Source organism: Bufo bufo, chromosome 4, assembly GCF_905171765.1.
Source record: "Bufo bufo chromosome 4, aBufBuf1.1, whole genome shotgun sequence".
In the NCBI taxonomy this organism is placed as follows: domain Eukaryota; kingdom Metazoa; phylum Chordata; class Amphibia; order Anura; family Bufonidae; genus Bufo; species Bufo bufo.
The window spans coordinates 494,471,248-494,491,207 of record NC_053392.1 but is presented as its reverse complement, the minus strand read 5'-3'; the positions used below and the strand labels follow the sequence as shown (position 1 = coordinate 494,491,207).

The 19,960-nt window shown below is 43.6% G+C and overlaps 1 protein-coding gene across 6 annotated transcripts in view; it reads left to right on the top strand.

Moving 5' to 3' along the window:
* The window catches only part of UTRN (utrophin), a 683,920-nt gene that overhangs the window by 184,351 nt on the left and 479,609 nt on the right, over window positions 1–19,960 (top strand). For all 6 annotated transcript variants that reach the window (XM_040429574.1, XM_040429571.1, XM_040429568.1 and 3 more), the window contains 8 exons: window positions 800–1,012; window positions 7,999–8,112; window positions 9,636–9,791; window positions 10,707–10,877; window positions 11,747–11,926; window positions 13,701–13,835; window positions 16,693–16,842; window positions 17,629–17,790. In XM_040429574.1, coding sequence (XP_040285508.1) covers window positions 800–1,012; window positions 7,999–8,112; window positions 9,636–9,791; window positions 10,707–10,877; window positions 11,747–11,926; window positions 13,701–13,835; window positions 16,693–16,842; window positions 17,629–17,790 — 1,281 coding nt within the window. The remainder of the gene's footprint in view (window positions 1–799; window positions 1,013–7,998; window positions 8,113–9,635; window positions 9,792–10,706; window positions 10,878–11,746; window positions 11,927–13,700; window positions 13,836–16,692; window positions 16,843–17,628; window positions 17,791–19,960) is intronic.

Below are 19,960 nucleotides of genomic sequence, written 5' to 3'. Positions count from 1 at the left end.
TCTGACCTGAGCTAATGATAAATCTGGCCCAACATCTCTACCAACTTTTACTTTTTGTAATGTGTCTTTTATGTTCTGTATTGCTAAATGAAAATATCTTCTATCTATTTATCTCTCTACTATCTATCTTATATCTATCTACTATCTATCTATCTAAATAGCTATCTATTGTAAGGGATCGTCTCTTTTCAGGGTGTTACACTCACAGATATCTCGCCAGACAACGGATTTTCATGTCCGGATAGTCCAGTTATACATCACTGGGTGGGGTGAGGTTCCCGCACCGCCAACACTTAGAATACAAATAAACTCCTGCCCGTCTAGGCACTACCTAAACAAAAAACGTCCCTACCTCACTAGTAGAGGACAGTTCACACATGGACATCACATGTGGCTTTCCTCAGCCAACATCATTCCAGCAGCCTTCAGGCTGTAACTATACTAGTACCTTTTGGGGAACTAGGGCCCAGAAGTCCGCCTGACTCTGGCCGTGCAACCCTCTCACTGCAGGCGTCGCGTGGTCCCCCAAACTCCAGGCTATTCAAAGCCTTGTGGCCCCTTAGTCCTCCTGACTGAGACCACACACAGAGCCTCTTCTTCCCAAAACACTCTATCTCTATCTATCTATCTATCTATCTATCTATCTATCTATCTATCTATCTATCTATCTATCTATCTATCTATCCTATCTATCTATCTATCTATCTATCTCTATCCTTCATTCTCTTATTCAGCAAAATATTTAACAAGCCTATATATACAATCCTAACATTTAAATCCAATCCTTATTTTTTATTAGACTCTTACACAGACATTAGAAAGCCAAAAACCAGGTATTGACAAGCTGTATGCCGAAACCAGGTTACTTGAGAAGCGAGCCCCGGAAGACAAAACGGTAGTCTACATGAATGAGTGTAGAGACATAGAAGAGCAATGGAGCAAGCTGAAAAGCCTCTGTGCTGACCACATCTACATTCTAGAAGACATTTCCTCTAAAGTAAAAGCATTTGAGGTAAAGAAAAATGTGATTCTAATGAAATTAAGAAGGAAAACTTTAAGCCATCACGTTATGTCAGGGAATGAAACAAGCTGAGGTATAAAGCAGATCTTTGTATCATCCATGCAAAAATATGTGTATATGCCGATCAGCCATAACATCGATAACATTGATTATCTGGTTATAATAGGTGGGGCAGCAAGTTGACAGTCAGTTCTTGAAGATGATGTGTTGAAAACAGGGAAAATGGGCATGTTTAAGGTCCAATCAACTGTACCAAGAGCCAATTTGTGATGGTTAGATGACTGGTTCAAGACCATCTCCAAAATGGCAGGTTTTGTGGGTCCGAGGACAACTGTTGGGAGTCAACACTTTTTCACGTTTTCTTTAACATCATGTTGAAGGCACGGTATATGAGCATCGCATAAATAACCCAGCAGATGCTCTGGGCAATGTTCTGCTGGGAAACCTTCATTGGGACGTTACTTTGAAATGTACCTCCTACCTAAACATTGTTGCATACCTATTCATCAAGAAGATGTTGTGCCCTAATGCTAGTGGCTGCTGTTGTTAGGACAATACATCCTTTCACACTGCAAATGGCGTTCAGGAATGGAGTTGAACTTATTATCTCAAACCAATTGAGGATCTGTAGGATGTGCCGGGGAAAAAAAGGCAGCTCCATTGAGGGCCTATCACTCAAATTACGAGATTTAAAGAATCTTATGCTTATGATGTGGTGCCAGATACCACAAGACACCTTCAAAGGGGGCTTTGACAAATCGGAGCTGTTTAGAGTAGAGCATGGGAAGTTGGCACAGAGTTCCTGTGTCTCTGTACTTCATACATATTAAGCCTCTATACAGTACCTTATTACAGAGATTTTTTCACTTGGAAACAATACTTGTAGGAAAAAATACATCTGTAATAATGCATCTGATGTGTGCGCACAGGTACTACAGATTCCGACAGGATCATTTTTTGTATTCCTCGGTATGAAATCATAGGTCTATGGAGGTACAGTAGGATCCCACACACTTTTATGAGTGTTTCATTAGAACTCTTTACTGCTTGGAGATTGTAGGGAGCCACAGTCCCATGTATATAAGCCCTTAAAGGGAATCTGTCACCAAAAAATCGCCTGTTAAGAGTACCTTATAGTGCTACATAGTTGTGTCCTATAGCACTTTTTCGTCCTTTTCCTGCATTTATCGTCACTGAGAAATCGATGTTTTAATCAGCCGCTGCCCCGTCTTTCAAGTCAGGCTTGAAGTCAAGGGGGCAGCGGCCTAGGCGTCTCCAATCCTGCTTTTCCGGCCTCTCGCCGCCTTGATTGACACGCCGCATCTCAGTGCCGAGACCGCGCTCTCAGCCCGCATGCGCAGTAAAGGGCTGCTGTAACGCGATCCCGGCTCCGGCTCGTGCACTCAGCCATCTTCAATTTCACTACTGCGCATGCGCCCGCCAGCCTTACATACTCGTGCCCACGCCCGGCATCTTCTCTTCCTGCGCATACAGAGCGCGAGTGTGTAAGGCTGGCGGGCGCATGCGCAGTAGTGAGACTGAAGCCGGCTGAGTGCACGAGCCGGAGCCGGGATCGCTCTACAGCAGCCCTTTACTGCGCATGCGGACTGAGAGCGCGGTCCCGGCACTGAGATGCGGCGTGTCAATCAAGGCGGCAAGAGGCCGGGAAAGCAGGATTGGAGACGCCTAGGCCGCTGCCCCCTTGACTTCAAGCCTGACTTGAAACACGGGGCAGCGGCTGATTAAAACATCGATTTCTCAGTGCCGATAAATGCAGGAAAAGGACGAAAAAGTGCTATAGGACACAACTATGTAGCACTATAAGGTACTCTTAACAGCTCAATAGGCGATTTTTTGGTGACCGGTTCCCTTTAAAGGGGTATTCCCATCAGAGACAATGGGGGCATATCGCTAGGATATGCTCCCATTGTCTGATATGTGCTGGTCCCACCTACAACGAGAACGGAGCGGGGAGAGTTGTGGCTGGAGGATCCCAGGTTTCCTGGGGTCCAGCCACCACTAAGCACCGCTCCTATACAAGTGAATGGGAGCGCACCGCGCATGCGCGGCCCCCGCTCTCATTTATTTAGATGGGGCAGACGGGCCCTTCACTACTTTCCCGGCTCCATTCTCATTGTAGGTGCGGGTCCCAGAGGTGGGACCCACGCCTATCAGACAATGGGGGCATATCATAGCGATATGCCCCCATTGTACGTGATAGGAATACCCCTTTAAGAAGGCCCAAGGCTTCCATAGCAAACAAACGCTCCTGTAATCTCATTGTGAGAAACCGTTCGGTAAATGACCGCTCAGAAGCCATTGTTTCAATTGACAACAGCATGAGGGGTTAAAATTCTGATTGGCATGGTGTTTGATCATGGACTGCCACCTGGTGTCTGCTGTGTAAAACTGCGGGCACCCGGCAGCTACGGTATCCCCTTCAACCCCTGAGCTAGCACCACCTTTAAAGACCTGACATCTGCCACACATGTATGGCATATGTTGGAGAGGGATTAATGTGCCTTTAAGTGATAATTCCAAAAAGTTTTTAAAATAATAACCAGTTTAGTAATGGATTTAATATGGCGAGGGAAAAAAACGAGGATAAAGACACAAATACTGTGCATTCATGAGAAGGAGGGTGGATTATCAGTACCGGACTTGGAACTCTACTTCATTTCTGGCCATATAAAAAATATGTTAATATGGAGCAATATGCAAAGATGTAAGAACATGATAGTGGGAATTAACAAAAGATTGAAAAAATGTAACATCTTTCAAATATTGGAAGCAGGTATCCTGCTGCAACAGGAAGGTAAAAAGATACCACTATTAGAGTTGATGGCTAAAGATTGGAAGGAAGCTAGAGAACTGTGGCCGCAGACTGGGTCCCATACCGATACCATACTGTGGGATAACATTTATCTTACAGAATTAAAGCTAATTGAGCAGAGAATCTGGTGGAAGTATGGAATATATAAACTGGGACAGGTATGGGAAGAGGGGGATATAATTCCCTATGAAGATCATAAAGATAAGTACAGACTGAATAATATAGAGTTGAGGTTTTACTATATACAATTAAAACAAGCATTGAGTAAGACGATAGGAAAAGGTACACAAATTGTTACCCTACCGTCGCCACTAGTTAAAATTATGGAATTGACACCAGGGAGGAAATTAGCTTCCAAAATATATGAAGGCTTGCTACATCAAAAAACTAAGTAGAGCAGTTAGTAGTTTAATGTACAAATGGCAAGGGGTTTTAAATCCCCCATGGGAAGAGTTTTGGGAACTGGCCATACAGGAAAAAAACAGGGTCTCAAAGAATTTTTCACATAGAATTATTCAATTTAATATACTTGTATCGTCTTTACTACTCTCCCAAGACCTTAATGAAGTGTTATAAATCTAAGGCTTTTGGCGGTCGAAAATGTGGAGAGATAGCAGCGGACGATACACATATACTTTGGACATGTGTAAAGATTCAAGAGTTCTGGGCAAAGGTTAATGAAAAAAACGCAATTAGACTTACCGGTAATTCCGTTTCCTTGAATCCACCATGGCGGCCCACAATGAGATTGACCCTTGACCTCTGTAGGGGCAGGAACACATGAAGAGAGTTTAAATTCCCCCCACCCCTCCACCTCCTCAGTGCTTTACAAATTACCCAAAAGGTGGAACAAAAATTAAAAGGATATTGATTCATACCCCTTAATATATATTTTCCCCGTGTAATATTATATACACACACCTCATTTTTTAAATATATATATATATATATATATATATATATATATATATAATATATATTATATATTATATATTATATATATATATATATATATATTTTATTTATTTTTTTATTTTTATTTTTTTGGGATGGGAATAGTACGGGCCGTCATGGTGGATTCAAGGAAACGGAATTACCGGTAAGGCCTCTTTCACACTTGCGTTGTTGGGATCCGGCATGCACTTCCGTTGCCGGAGGTGCCTGCCGGATCCGGAAAAACGCAAGTGTACTGAAAGCATTTGAAGACGGAACGGAAGCTTTCAGTGTTACTATGGCACCCAGGACGCTATTAAAGTCCTGGTTGCCATAGTAGTAGTGGGGAGCGGGGGAGCAGTATACTTACAGTCCGTGCGGCTCCCGGGGCGCTCCAGAATGACGTCAGAGCGCCCCATGCGCATGGATCACGTGATCCATGCGATCACGTGATCCATGCGCTTGGGGCGCCCTGACGTCACTCTGGAGCGCCCGGGGAGCCGCACGGAAGGTAAGTACACTGCTCCCCCGCTTCCCACTACACTTTACCATGGCTGCCAGGACTTTAGCGTCCCGGCAGCCATGGTAACCACTCAGAAAAAGCTAAATGTCGGCTCCGGCAATGCGCCGAAACGACGTTTATCTTAAGGCCGGATCCGGATCAATGCCTTCCAATGGGCATTAATTCCGGATCCGGCCTTGCGGCAAGTGTTCCGGATTTTTGGCCGGAGCAAAAAGCGCAGCATGCTGCGGTATTTTCTCCGGCCAACAAACGTTCCGTACCGGAACTGAAGACATCCTGAACGGATTACTCTCCATTCAGAATGCATTAGGATAATCCTGATCAGGATTCTTCCGGCATAGAGCCCCGACGACGGAACTCTATGCCGGAAGAAAAGAACGCAGGTGTGAAAGAGCCCTAAGTCTAATTGCGGGTTTTCCATTTCATCCACCATGACGGCCCACAATGAGATGTAACAAATGACTAAGTGGGTGGGGATATCGCCTGTAAAACCTTCCGGCCAAAAAGAGCTAGCGATATGCCCCATTGTCTGTGATGGCAAAACCCTTTTAAGCCTTATTCACACAGTCAGTGTTCCGTCAGTGATTTCCATCAGTGATTGTGAGCCAAAACCAGGTGCATGTCAATACAGAACAAGTGCAGATCTTTCCCATATACTTTATTTCTTTGTTGGCTCCACAATCACTGATGGAAGCACTGACGTGTGAATAAGGCCGTGACAAAGAATTCCCTGGTTTTTATACAATTATCGACAAAAATACCTACTCAGTGACCAGATTGTGGGAGATTTTAAGAAGCAAAATAAGCAAGTCCTTCAAGCCTTTTTTCATGCTCTTTGAAATCTAGCACAAACCTCTCTGCTGACATTTACTGGGGGTGAAATGATTTCCCTGATGTTGTTTTCATAGTAAGGTCAAGTAGAATACACATATGACAATTTGCTTTCTGTCATTTTATTATCATCTCTATCTTCTGGCAAGTGCCTTTGTGCATCAGAACGAGAAATACCATGTTCTGACTAGATTCCTTTCATATACCTGGCTGCATATCATTTGAATTAATTGCCCCAATTGAATGGAAATTTGATAACAATGATAATGCAGTTCATTTCTTTGTTCTTAGTGATGACAGAAGTCTGAAAGACTTTTCAAGGATAAAATAATTAATGCCGTTTGATAACTTTGGCATTGGTAAAGCTTTAGCCTAATAACAAAGACATTTAATAAGTTTGGTCAAAGTAACTTTGTTAGGCCTGTTTCACATTTGCGTGTACCATCTCCGGCGGGCTGCTCCATGCTGGCGATGTCTGGGTTTGGCACTGCCGGACGCGACCTGACACCTTCCAGCGCCATTCACTATAATGGGAATCGGTGGAGATCCGGCAACCCGGCAAACCTGCCAATTCTCGGCAGGATGAAAACTGCTGCACCTGCTGGAACAGCCTGCAGGATCTCAAAGAGCTAGTGTCGAAATAAGTTTCATAAGAGTTTGTTGGAAAGGAGCCAATAAGATATTGTTGAGCTGTGAGGCTTACAAATTAATGTAGGACCATGTTACCATTTGCCGTTTAACGGAGAAGAGTCAACTGATCTGGACCCTATGTTAGCTAAAGCTGAGAGCTGCTTACTCTGCACCTAGTGGTTCCATAGGATATTTGGCATCCATGCAATGGACTCTCTGTAAGGGTCCATTCACATGTCCGTAGTGTATTGCGAATCCGCAATACACCGGGCCGGCACCCCTATAGAAATGCCTATTCTTGTCTGCTATTGCGGACAAGAATAGGACATGTTCAATTTTTTTCAGGACCTGCAGCCGGAAATGCGGATGCGGACAGCACAATGTATGCTGTCCACATCCTTTCCGTCCCCATTGAGAATGAATGAGTCCGCACCCGTTCTGCAGAATTATGGAACGGATGCGGACCCATTCTACGGACGTGTGGATGGACCCTTATACTTTTCTTTCCTGGCAGTGGTGCCTTTACATTTTGAATCCCCTGTATTTATCAGTGTAGGACAGTAGCTACTGGACCCATCTGTTAAGAGGGCCTTAGTGTACAATTAAACTTGTTTCACTTATTAAGGGCAAAGTGAGCATGCAGGAGACACATGGGAAACGCGTTGGATAATAGATGCTGTAGGATGATAATTACCATAGCAGATCAGATTGTAGAGTAAAGCACCAAAGTTTCAAGGTGGTCAGATCACACAGGCTAGATTTGGAGGAGGGCACAAATAGCGTTGGGGGGTGGGTGGGGGGGATAATCAGAATAGAGAGAAAGTAATAGAGAGAATCTAAAGCACCCATTGCAGCCATCACATTTTCTCCAGCCCCAGGAAGATGAGATCTCTTATAGGCAGTACTGGAATGAAGCTGTGCTGATCTATGAAAGCTAGTAAAAGTAGAAGCATCCTGGACACAAAACATTACTGGGAGAGACTCACTCACATGAGAAAATAGAGCCTGCAAACTGCATATGAGGAGGTCTGAATCAGTGAAGGAATAAAAATTGCAAATTGAGTGTAGTTTTTCACTGAAGGTAACCAATAACATATGTCAAAATCATGTTTAGTAAAGACTACGAAGACCTTTTGGCATACAAAACATATTTTTTACATATGTTATTAGTTACCTGCCTGAAGTGGGTCATGTGATAGCATCTCTTATGTTTTCTTTTTTCATCAGACCGAGTCCAAATCTGTACAAAAATGGATCGGTGAGGCAAAGGATTTCGTTCTGAACCAACACACAGCCTCAGAGGATTCAGAAGGGCTACAGAGACAGCTGGACCAGTGCATGGTAATGTATTCCACTGTACTGAACGAGTGATGGGAACACTTCATTCCATAGAAGGGTCTTTTTATCATGGAGATTCTGTATACTTAATATGCTTTCGGAATGCGATATGTCTTTAGAAAATGAGTAAAACAAGCTCAGTGTATTCATTGAGTTTCATGTTTTTAAGATTTTTGTTATATATTTTCACGGTTTGTTTTCTGTTTCATTTTTAGGGCTCTTTCACACTTGCGTTGTTCTTTTCCGGCATAGAGTTCCGTCGTCGCGGCTCTATCCCGGAAGAATCCTGATCAGGATTATCCCCATGCATTCTGAATGGAGAGAAATCCGTTCAGGATGCATCAGGATGTCTTCAGTTCCGGAACGGAACGTTTTTTGGCCGGAGAAAATACCGCAGCATGCTGCGCTTTTTGCTCCGGTCAAAAATCCTGAACACTTGCCGCAAGGCCGGATCCTGAATTAATGCCCATTGAAAGGCATTAATCCGGATCCGGCCTTAAGCTAAACGTCGTTTCGGCGCATTACCGGATCCGACGTTTAGCCTTTTCTGAATTGTTACCATGGCTCCCAGGACACTAAAGTCCTGTTTGCCATGGTAAAGTGTAGTGGGGAGCGGGGGGAGCAGTATACTTACCGTCCGTGCGGCTCCCGGGGCGCTTCAGAGTGACGTCAGGGCGCCCCACGCGCATGGGTGACGTGATCACATGGATCACGTCATCCATGCGCATGGGGCGCTCTGACGTCATTCTGGAGCGCCCTGGGAGCCGCACGGACTATAAGTATACTGCTCCTCCGCTCCCCACTACTACTATGGCAGCCAGGACTTTAATAGCGTCCTGGCTGCCATAGTAACACTGAACGCTTTTTGAAGACGGATCCGTCTTCAAATGCTTTCAGTTCACTTGCGTTGTTCCGGATCCGGCGGGCACCTCCGGCAAATGGAGTGCACGACGGATCCGGACAATGCAAGTGTGAAAGAGCCCTTAGTAAGTCCAATTTATACAAGCCTTCCAACCGTACACTTGGTAAAGGGGCTTTCCCATGAATAGTATTTATCACCTATCAACACGATAGGAGATAAAAGGTATGATCGCTGTGGTCCCGACTGCTGGGACGACCACGAATCACGAGTCTCAAGTCCCCTGTGTAGATGGAACGGTGGGGTACATTTGTAACCGCCATTTAATTCATTTCTGAGGGACTGCCAAGTGCTTGACTGTCTAATTGAAGAGAAGGGAGCTTGTATATAAAACGTAACATTTTGATAGATTTTTATATGTGTTAGTTGTTTTGTAGTTTTCAACCCCACATCGTTCATTGGTTGGAAATGATCTCTTACATTTTACATTGCGCAGGTATTTGTGAATGGAAATTGCAATGACAACACCAGCTGTAAAAATAGCATCCAGTTCAGATCGGGGATGTGCCTTACACAAATAGAGTTGGCTTGCTTCAGCCTCTTAGGACTGGAGCCTATTTTTGTGTTGTCCAGATGACTCATGTACATTTCGCTTCCATCTTTCTAGGCTCTCGTGAACGAAATGGAAGCTGTGGAAGGATGTTTAAGCAAGTTAAACGAAGCAGAATCGGGACTCAAGAACCACTCAGATACCATGATCTATACGTGGATAGTGCCGAGACTCGCTGACCAGCAGGCACAGTGGGAAAGGCTAAGTAAACAGGTAAAAGAGACATCTACTATAAAGCTGAGATGTACTAGAGAACATGCATCAGGTCGCATATAGGGGATTATGAAGAGCAATCAGATACTTATTAATACGTTAGCGAACCTTTTGGTTGATTTGGACCAGAGTTTTTACTCTTGTCGGTAGCAGTCACATTGTTGTCTTGTTACATGAAACTTATTTACAGATAAGTACAAGTCCCTTGATTTGGGCAATATATAATATCGACTGTTTTCAGATATTTCTGAGAATTATAAAAAAAAAATCAGTTCTGCTGTAACTGTTCTCATTATGAGAATATTAGTAAGTAAGCCTGCAACACAACGAAGACACTTTGTCAGTAGAGTAGACTACATTTAGACCGTTTTCCGATGCCACGCCCCGTTTTTTTAGACCTGGAGTGAGCGGCGAGAAGTCGCAGACTGCTGCGGAAAGGATCTTTGCGTTGCAATCTGCGCCAGAAATAAACTTAATTTAGGCGTATTTCTGTGTGATAAACGACCCCCTGACTGGCAATTCATTTTTAATAAATTATAAACATTTAAAAAAAGCTTATTACTAGTACCTTTCCTTTGCTTGCTTTCGTGTAGAATTTTCCCTTATGTATGTAACATCTTACTATGTAGTTGAAGTCAGTTTTCCTTGAGTCCCCGTTGAGATTTAACAAACGGTGTGGTTGCTTTTTAAAAAAGTACCTATGATAAAATCTGGAGAGAAACTCATTAATCCTGCTGACCACGCCCACTTTACCACCCGCTTTTCAAAACTGGAATGAGTGGTGTAAGAATGCGAAAACATTCATAAAACGCCCCACTTTTCAACTTTTTTTCACACAGAGTTCTGAAGGGTGTGATAAAATCCCCTCTAAAGTGTCCAGCATTACTCCATATTTGCTTCTGTTTTTCTTCCTAGGTAATTCATCAGATGAACAGGCTGTCTGAAAGTCAAGAGAAGGCTGTAAATTTGAAGAAAGACTTGGCAGAAATGCAAGAATGGATGACACAAGCCGAAGAGGAATATTTGGAAAAGGATTTTGAGTACAAGTCTCCAGAAGAGCTTGAGAGTGCAGTGGAAGAAATGAAAGTAAGTAACTTCACTTCAAATGAAGAAATGACCAACAACTCAACATATTCTAGGTTTAGTGTTGTTTCCAAAAATTATGGTGAAATATACGCCTCTTTTTGGTGTAGTTTAGGTGCAGATTTTGTCTTAAATGGGTTTTGCGCCTTTTCCCCTCCCCTTTTCCAAGGTGGCGGAAAAAGGGGGCGTGACGTGGGCGGGGAAGAGGGCGGTCTGTCTCATTTAGCATTTTCCATGCCACTTTATGGTGTGGAAAATGGTCTTAAACTATGCCAGCAAGGGAGCTTAGTAGTTTAAACCATGTCTCAGAGCTGGCGGAACCAAGTACCACAGTTATGTGGAGGCGTGCGCCTCTACATAACTTAGGCGCAACTGCCGCCAGCGCTGGGGTATTAAGACCAGTGTATAAATCGCCGGTCTTAATAAATGACTCTCTATGTTGGTACAGGAAATAAACCAGCACCTCTTTAATAAAATCTGCCTTTTATATAAGTTGACATAACTTACCATAGGCTTACGCATTTTTAACTTAATGTTCTTAACTGTAGCTTTGACTGTGAATGGTTTGAAATATGTCAGTGTATGACAATTTTTTTGATGTACAGTGAAAGGAGATATTCATTAGAGGTGCTGTGATCTTTTTCTTAAGATTAATCTCTCAATGTACTCCACAGGTTTATGAAAAAAAAATTTTTATTGTCTTTCTCAGTGGTTTGATACTAAGCATTCGCTACAGCTACAGCTGTTTACTGATCATTTCAAATGTTCGTATACTTTTCTTGAATGTTTGTAATTTTTCTTGCAAACCCTTGCAAGAAATAGACCTCACTTGTTAATATAATAAAAAAAAAATGATATTTTTACGTTTAAAGAGAGCCAAGGAGGATGTGTTGCAGAAAGAAGTGCGAGTTAAGATCTTGAAAGATAACATTATGGCTATGGCTGCCAAGAAACCAGCTGGTGGCCAGGATTTGACATTGGAGCTAAAAGATGTTCTGGACAATTATCAACTTCTGTGCAATAGAATCCGAGGGAAGTGCCACACGTTAGAGGTAGGTTTCTGTCCACTGGGTTTGTTTGTCTCATCACTCTAAAACAGTTATACAGGGTGTTTCAAAAAGATGGACCCGATTTCATAGCAGTATATTTTACAATGGCAACAAGTTATAAATAATTTAATGAGTTCTCAAGTTTTTGTAACCGTTTTGAAATACTCTATGTGCCCTCTGCCTGCTGTACTGACAACATTGAGACAACAGTGGAAGCTGTCCCAAACGCCTCTCAAAGTATCTTCTTCCACTGAAGTAACCGCTGGCACAGTTCTCTTTTTGAGGTCAACCAGATTAGCTGCTAATGGTGGCACAAAAACGTTCACTTTTGGGAAATTACTTTTATGCCCATGCTCTACGAGGGTTCCCAACCTTTTGTATGTTGTGAGCCACATTCAACATCAGTGATTGTCTGGAGCAACAGGCAATTCAGAAATAGAGGAGAGAAATGTTGAATGTGGAGAAACAAAAAGCATTAAAATTGCAAACATTTTCTGATAAATATTTTAGTGTGCACTTTAACACTGGTATTATACTAACCAAATTGGCACTGTTTGGTGGTAAATCTAGGAAAAGTATACAAAAATGTCAATTGCCATAACATATGGTCATCATAACTCATGGTGAGCCACACAGAAGGGGTATCGCGAACCACATGTGGCTCCCGAGCCACTAGTTGGGGACCACTGCTCTAGAGTTTTGTGTGAATTCTCTAATCCCCATGTGTGCACATTGTGAATGTTAACTTTACCACTTGGTCATATGTTGGTCCATCACTCAAAATCGCAGTAAGAAGCTATGATCCTCAATGCTCTGCAACATTGCATCACTAAATTCGACATACTTTCCTTTGTGACTTGCACAAAAGTCTGTACCATTTGCATCCTGGTTAAACCTTCTTGCGAATGACTGAGGCTAGCGGTTGTTTATGCACTGGGAGGGCATGTAGCTGTAATTATTTGAAACTGTATGACCCCTTCTTTGAAGTGGTAAGGGTTTCATCCATGGGCAGTCCATGATTTCAGAGATGCTTTTTGCATTTCCCATTTAAAGGTGTGTATGTGTTTTAGGGACATTCTTAGGTATTTTGGGATGTTCCTGGGGAGTGGGGCTTAAATGTGGCGAGTTTGCCTTTTCACATGTGAGTAAGTATGAAGACATAACACAGTGTATGGGGCAGATTGATCATAGCCCAGTGGCATACGCCAGGCTGTGATAACCAGGTGCGCTGCCAGATGCTACCCCTGATTTATGACGCGGCGTGCACCCCGTCATTCGGCATCCGGCAGTCCATGCGCCTCAACTAAAATCAACACCAGCCCCTGGCTACCGTAGATTTCAGTATTCTTTTACAACAGAAAACGCTTAAAAAAACTTTTTTTTTTTTTTTTTTTTTTTTTTTTTTTTAACCAAGGATTAGCACCAATATTTTGCTCTATACAACCTTGCATATGACCTTTATTTAGAAAAATAATGTTTCCTGAAAAACATCAGTTATCCAGATTAAATTCTAGCACTGATTGAGGTTGGCAGGAAAGTGTCCCCTGACGCCAATTGATCTATTAATGAGATTCACTACCATTCAAGTAAATGATATTTCTTGGTTTAGAAGTTGTAAAGACACCTTCACGGGGCTTTATGTGAAGCAGAAGTAGGATAGAAGTATTGTTCCCTGAGAATGTAGCTATGCGAAAACAATAATCGCGAATCCTCATGGGTTTTGGATTGGCCTTGAGAATTCTGAGTGTTACAGCCTTGTGGATCTGCTCTCTTGTAGGAAGTGTGGTCCTGCTGGATAGAGCTTCTTCATTTCCTCAATCTGGAGACTGCATGGTTAAATACATTGGAAGAACGGATACAGAACACTGCAGTCCTCCCTGATAAAGCGGAAACTGTTCATGAAGAATTGGAGGTAGGAGTATTATTGGCAAGAGTCCTCTAAAACTTTTCTTTTCCAGTAGTCACTGGGAGAGTCCATCGTTTGTGATGTGGTCTATGGTGGGATACATACACGGACTCCCCCTGGTAGGGTTCACATTTGCATTGGAGGTTGCATTAGGAGCCTCTATCTTTAGAATCTGGTATAAAAAAAAAGTAGGACATAATGGTTAGTAAAATTATGGACATAACGGAAAGCCAATGGACCCCATTATAGTCAGAGTAGTCCATTGGGTGCCATTGGTGTCCGTCATCAGTCCAGTCTGGCACTTCTGTTATTTTTGTTCTTCTGCCAATGTGATTGAGCAGAAAAACAGAAATTATACCAGAAGAGTAGTGGCAATGTGAACAAGCGCTTGGACATACAGGATATTATGTTTATGGGAAAGATATGCAAATGGGTAAACCCCGTTACCAGCTCCACCCTGCAGGGCTCAGCTAACTGGCGTGCACGGTGAGGCCGAGCTCCAACAGAAAAAAAAGAACGAGAATCCAGCACTGCCGTCTCTGATAAAACCGAATACTTTATTTGGAAGATTACACATAGGAAGAAACTTGACGCATTTCAGGCTGTATGTGCCCTTTGTCAAATCTCTATACTAAGGGCATGAACAGCCCCAAACGCGTCAAGTTTCTTCCTGCGTGTAATCTTCTAAATAAAGTATTCGATTTTATCAGAGACGGCAGTGCTGGATTCTCGTTCTTACTTAATGCGAAAGATATATGTCAATGACCAATGTGTCTTTCACTACAATGAGAAGAGCTGTGGATGGAAGGATAGATTTGTTTTTTCTTTGATTTCTATTTAGAAGGCATTGGAACAATCAAAAATAGGTTTTAAAGGAGTTTTCTAGGAGTAGAGTATTGATGACCTATCCTGAGGATGGGTCATCAATATCTGATCGGTGGGATTCTGACACCCAACACTGCCACCAGTTAGGCCTCTTTCACACTTGCGTTGTTGGGATCCGGCATGCACTTCCGTTGCCGGAGGTGCCTGCCGGATCCGTAACAACGCAAGTGTACTGAAAGCATTTGAAGACGGAACCGTCTTCCAAATGCTTTCAGTGTTACTATGGCACCCAGGACGCTATTAAAGTCCTGGTTGCCATAGTAGGAGCGGGGAGCGGGGGAGCGGTATACTTACAGTCCGTGCGGCTCCCCGGGCGCTCCAGAATGACGTCAGAGCGCCCCATGCGCATGGATGACGTGATCCATGTGATCACGTGATCCATGCGCTTGGGGCGCCCTGACGTCACTCTGGAGCGCCCGGGGAGCCGCACGGACGGTAAGTACACTGCTCCCCCGCTCACCGCTACACTTACCATGGCTGTCAGGACTTTAGCGTCCCGGCAGCCATGGTAACCACTCTGAAAAAGCTAAATGTCGGCTCCGGCAATGTGCCGAAACGACGTTTAGCTTAAGGCCGGATCCGGATCAATGCCTTTCAATGGGCATTGATCCCGGATCCGGCCTTGCGGCAAGTCTTCAGGATTTTTGGCCGGAGCAAAAAGCGCAGCATGCTGCGGTATTTTCTCCGGCCAAAAAACGTTCCGTACCGGAACTGAAGACATCCTGATGCATCCTGAACGGATTACTCTCCATTCAGAATGCATTAGGATAATCCTGATCAGGATTCTTCCGGCATAGAGTCCCGACGACGGAACTCTATGCCGGAAGACAATAACGCAGGTGTGAAAGAGCCCTTAGCTGTTTGAGGAGGCTGTAGCGTGCTGTGTCCTCCTCACAGCATACTGAGCACAGCGCTGTTCATTGTATAGGGGCTGTGCTTGGTATTGATATGAAGGGGGCTGAGCTGTACATAGGTCATCTAACGAATGAATGTGACGTCACTGACCTAAGAAGAGGCCACATCACTTACTGCAGGACCATAGCTCCTTCGAACAACTGATCGGCGGGGGTGGCGGGAGTCAGACCCCTAATCATCAGTTTTAGATGACCTATTGTGAGGGTACATCATTAAAGCGGTTATGTTATCTGAAATAATGCTGGATGGTTGCCACTCCACCAGTTTTCGAGCCTGGTGCTCTGTGATGGGGTATTGTCCCAACTTTGTAGTGTACAAAAAAATCTCGGCACTCAGTTATAGAATGCAAATTAATCCAATATTTATTTTATCCGAATTGTTTTCACTGTAATTGGCCAACGTTTCGGTCCATCCCGGACCTTGTTCACGGCCTAAGAGTAAATGTAGTCCTGAAATCTGTGTTGTTATCTGAGACATTGGAGGTATGTCGCTAGGATATGCCACCAATGTTAGATAGGTGCAGGGGTCCCAGAGGTGGGATCCGCACCTATCTCTAGAGTGGGGCCCCCCCAAGTGAATGAGATTGTACTGTGCATGCGCCCCTCTCTATTCATCTCTATGGGGCTGCCGGAAATAGCCGAGCCGGCGCTCAGCTGTTTTCAGAACTCCTATAGAAGTGACTTGAAGGTGTCCGCACGTTTACTTTGGGGACCCCATTCTAGAGAGAGGGACCCGCACCTACAGTATGTGGTATGCAACCAATGTCTCGAAACCGCTTTGAAGGTGGACATACCTTTTAATTGTTTCAAATATTTTAGTGTGACCACTGACATTTATTTTCCCATTCGGTTGACTGGTCACTTGAACATTTTTTGGATTATTGGCTTCTAGCTTTCTTCTCCATGAATTTACTTCTCATGTTTCTACTTGTACATATTTCATACTAAATACTAATTTAAAGTACATTTTATTTACCATTTACCACTCAGTTTTATTTTTTCGCTCCTTGTAGTGAACTCTTGAGCTGATTTATCTCATGCAGTTCTCGTCTCTCATTCTCCAGACATTAGAGTCAATCCTACGACATCCAGCAGATAACAGAACTCAGATCCGTGAGCTTGGTCAAACCTTGATTGACGGAGGGATACTAGATGACATCATCAGTGACAAGCTGGAGGTGTTTAATGCCCACTATGAGGAGCTAAGTCATTTAGTAAGTGCAGAAGTTATTACTATCCAGTAGCAGTCCTTTCTATTATTTTCATTCATTTCCTGAGCTTTGATGTTCTAGAGAAGCTCCGTTGTGGAATTTTGGAGAAAAAATAGCTTTTTATTATTTATGCAAATGAGGTCTTCAGTGCACTGAGGGTCGCGGCTGCACTGGAATGCTGAGGTGCACTGAGGGGCTGGCCCATGGAGCACGGCCTTCTCTTCAAACAGCTGATCGGCGGGGTTGCTGGGTGTCAGACCCCCGCCGATCTGATATTGATGACCTATCCTGAGGATCGGTCATCAATATTAAAATCCCAGAAAACCCCTTTAATTTCGGAGTTAAAGGAGTTAGCCACTTTTTGGTGGCTTTTTGGCAATCCCCCTCCCCTCCTAGCTAGACCTGCAAATGTGAAACGGTGACTTTTATGTCAGATTTTTCTAGAAATAAAGGGAGACTGTCAGTAAGACATAGTTTTTTTTATGATATATTTTAGATTTTTATTATATTACTGATTATTCACTTTAATCTTGCCTGTCATACCATCTGCAGTATTCTCTGATGGGGACAGTGTGGCCTTCAGATCGCTATCGCTCCAGAGCCTTGTTTAGTTATACAGGTCCTTATCTTGTGTATCAGCACATTCCCTGGGAAGGCAGTCCATAGACTTTCCTGCGGGAACAGCATACCGGCATGGAGGTGGAGTTTGGCTATAGGGAAGGTGACTTTGAAAGTTGTGTAAGGATTATGAAGCTGGATTACAATTCTGAGGATATTCTTTCCCCTCAGGCAGTGAACCGGCAAATTTTGTTGGAGCGGCACCTGCAGACCCTGCGTGAGAGTGATCATATGTTGCAAGCGCTGCAGGAATCCCTAGAAGAGCTGGACAAACAGCTAACCACGTACCTGACCGATAGGGTGGATGCCCTGCGATTACCTCAGGAGGCTCAGGTATCTCAGCCGTGTCTTTCATGTCTTCATTTGCAACTCAATCCCTTATTTCTGTGTTAGTATTGTGGTCCCTGGGAGGAGGTGAGGCGTTCCTCAGGGACTTCTTTATTCACTGTCTACTGTCGAAATTGGAATGCAGATACATTTTCTCCTTGACGCAGGTTAATGTTGTACTTTTCTCTTAATTCAAACTCATGTATTTAGTGCAGGGATCAGCAACCTCTGGCACGGCAGCTGTTCTGAAACTACAACTCCCAGAATCCTTCTTTCACTCCTATGGGAGTTATGCCTCATTCACACGTCAGTGATTTGCATCAGTGATTGTGAGCCAAAACCAGGAGTGGAGCCTCCACAGACATAAGGTCTAAGGTAAAGATCGGCACCTGTTCTGGGTTTAGAGCCGCACCTGGTTTTGGCTCAAAATGACTGTTGGAAATCACTGACCAAACACTGACTGTGTGAATGAGGCCTTACAAGAACAGCCGAGTAAGGCCTCATGCACACGACCGTTGTGTGTTTTGCAGATGGCGTCCGTGTGTGTTCCGCAATTTGCAGAACGTCACGGACAGCCTTTAATATAACTGCCTATTCTTGTCCGCAAAGCGCGGACAAGAATAGGACATGTTATATATTTTTTGCGGACCACGGAACGGAGCATTGGATGCGGACAGCACACAGAGTGCTGTCCGCATCTTTTGCGGCCCCATTGAAGTGAATGGGTGCGCATCTCAGCCGCCAAAACTGCGGCTCGGATGAGGAACAAAACAACGGCCGTGTGCATGAGGCCTAAGTGTGCATGCTGGGAGTTGTAGTTTCTCAGCAGCTGGAGTGCTGAAGGTTGCTGATCCCTGATCTAGTGTCATATCTTGCGGGTCTCATGTGCCTTTAACACCGTGATTGACAAGGATTTTTTATTTTATTTTTTTGACACTGTGCTGCCATCTGCTGGATTACATGTGAATGTACTTGTTTCCTTGTACTTTAGCTGAAACCAAATTCACAGAGGAAACCTTCATTTCCTAATTAGATTGTTTCTCTCGTGTGCTCACATGCATGAATGGAGCAGCAGCGCCCATTTCTGACCATCTGCTCTGTCCATTTCCTTGGGGGCCCCTGTTCTCGTGATCGATGGGGGTTCCAGCTGTAGGACCGCAACTGATCGACTAGTAGTCTCCTATTTGGTGGATAGGGGATAATTATCTTTAACTGGAATACCCCTTTTAGAGTATTTCGTGTGATGTGGATTTGTATGCAGAAAATCCACATAAAAAAAATGGGCTAAAAACTGCACTTAAATCCGCACTCACGGTTTTTGAGCGGTATATGATGCGGATTTTCTGTGGATTTTAACAAACTCATTGTTTCAAGTCTATGGGAAAATCATAATACATTGGTCGTAGATCCACTGCGGATTTTAAAAGCCGTACCACGGGTCAGTTTCCGCAGATACAAAATACGCACTGTGTGCATCTCATTCACTTTACTGGTCCTACGTTACGCTGCAGATTTTCTGCCATGAAAATCCGCACAGAAAATTTATGCTGCAGATTCACCCTGTGCAATGGAGAGGGTTAAATCCACAGCGAATTCTGCAGCAGTCACGTGAGGATGTACCTGTAATGAGCACATTTAATGCGATGGACACCAATTACAAACCTTTGTTCCAATTTTATCATGAGGCACGTTTGGAAGTCAAAGGGCCCTGTTCACACGAGGGTGCAGTTTGCTCATGCAGTGTATTAATTGTTGAACCCCATCAAAAGTGACGCCTGAATTGGGAAGTATTAGTGAAATTCTAATTCTTCTGCACTTGTTGGTCTGTTCTTAGCTTTCACTAAATTTAAGAGAAAAATGCACCAAAATGTGTATTAGGGCTCATGCCCACGACCGTATGTATTTAGGGATCTGCAAAACGCGGATCCGTAAAAAAAAAAAGAACTGGATGATATCCATGTGACGTCCGTGTTACATCCATTTTTTTTTTCAGATCTATTGTAACAATGCCAGGATATGTTCTATTCATTTTTTATTTTTTTTTGGCGGAACATACATGTGGACATATGGACACGGAATGCACACGGAGTCATTTATGTTTTTATTCAAGCCCCATTGAAATGAATGGTTCCGTATACGGACCTGTAAAAAAAAAAAAATGAAATGGAATTAAAAT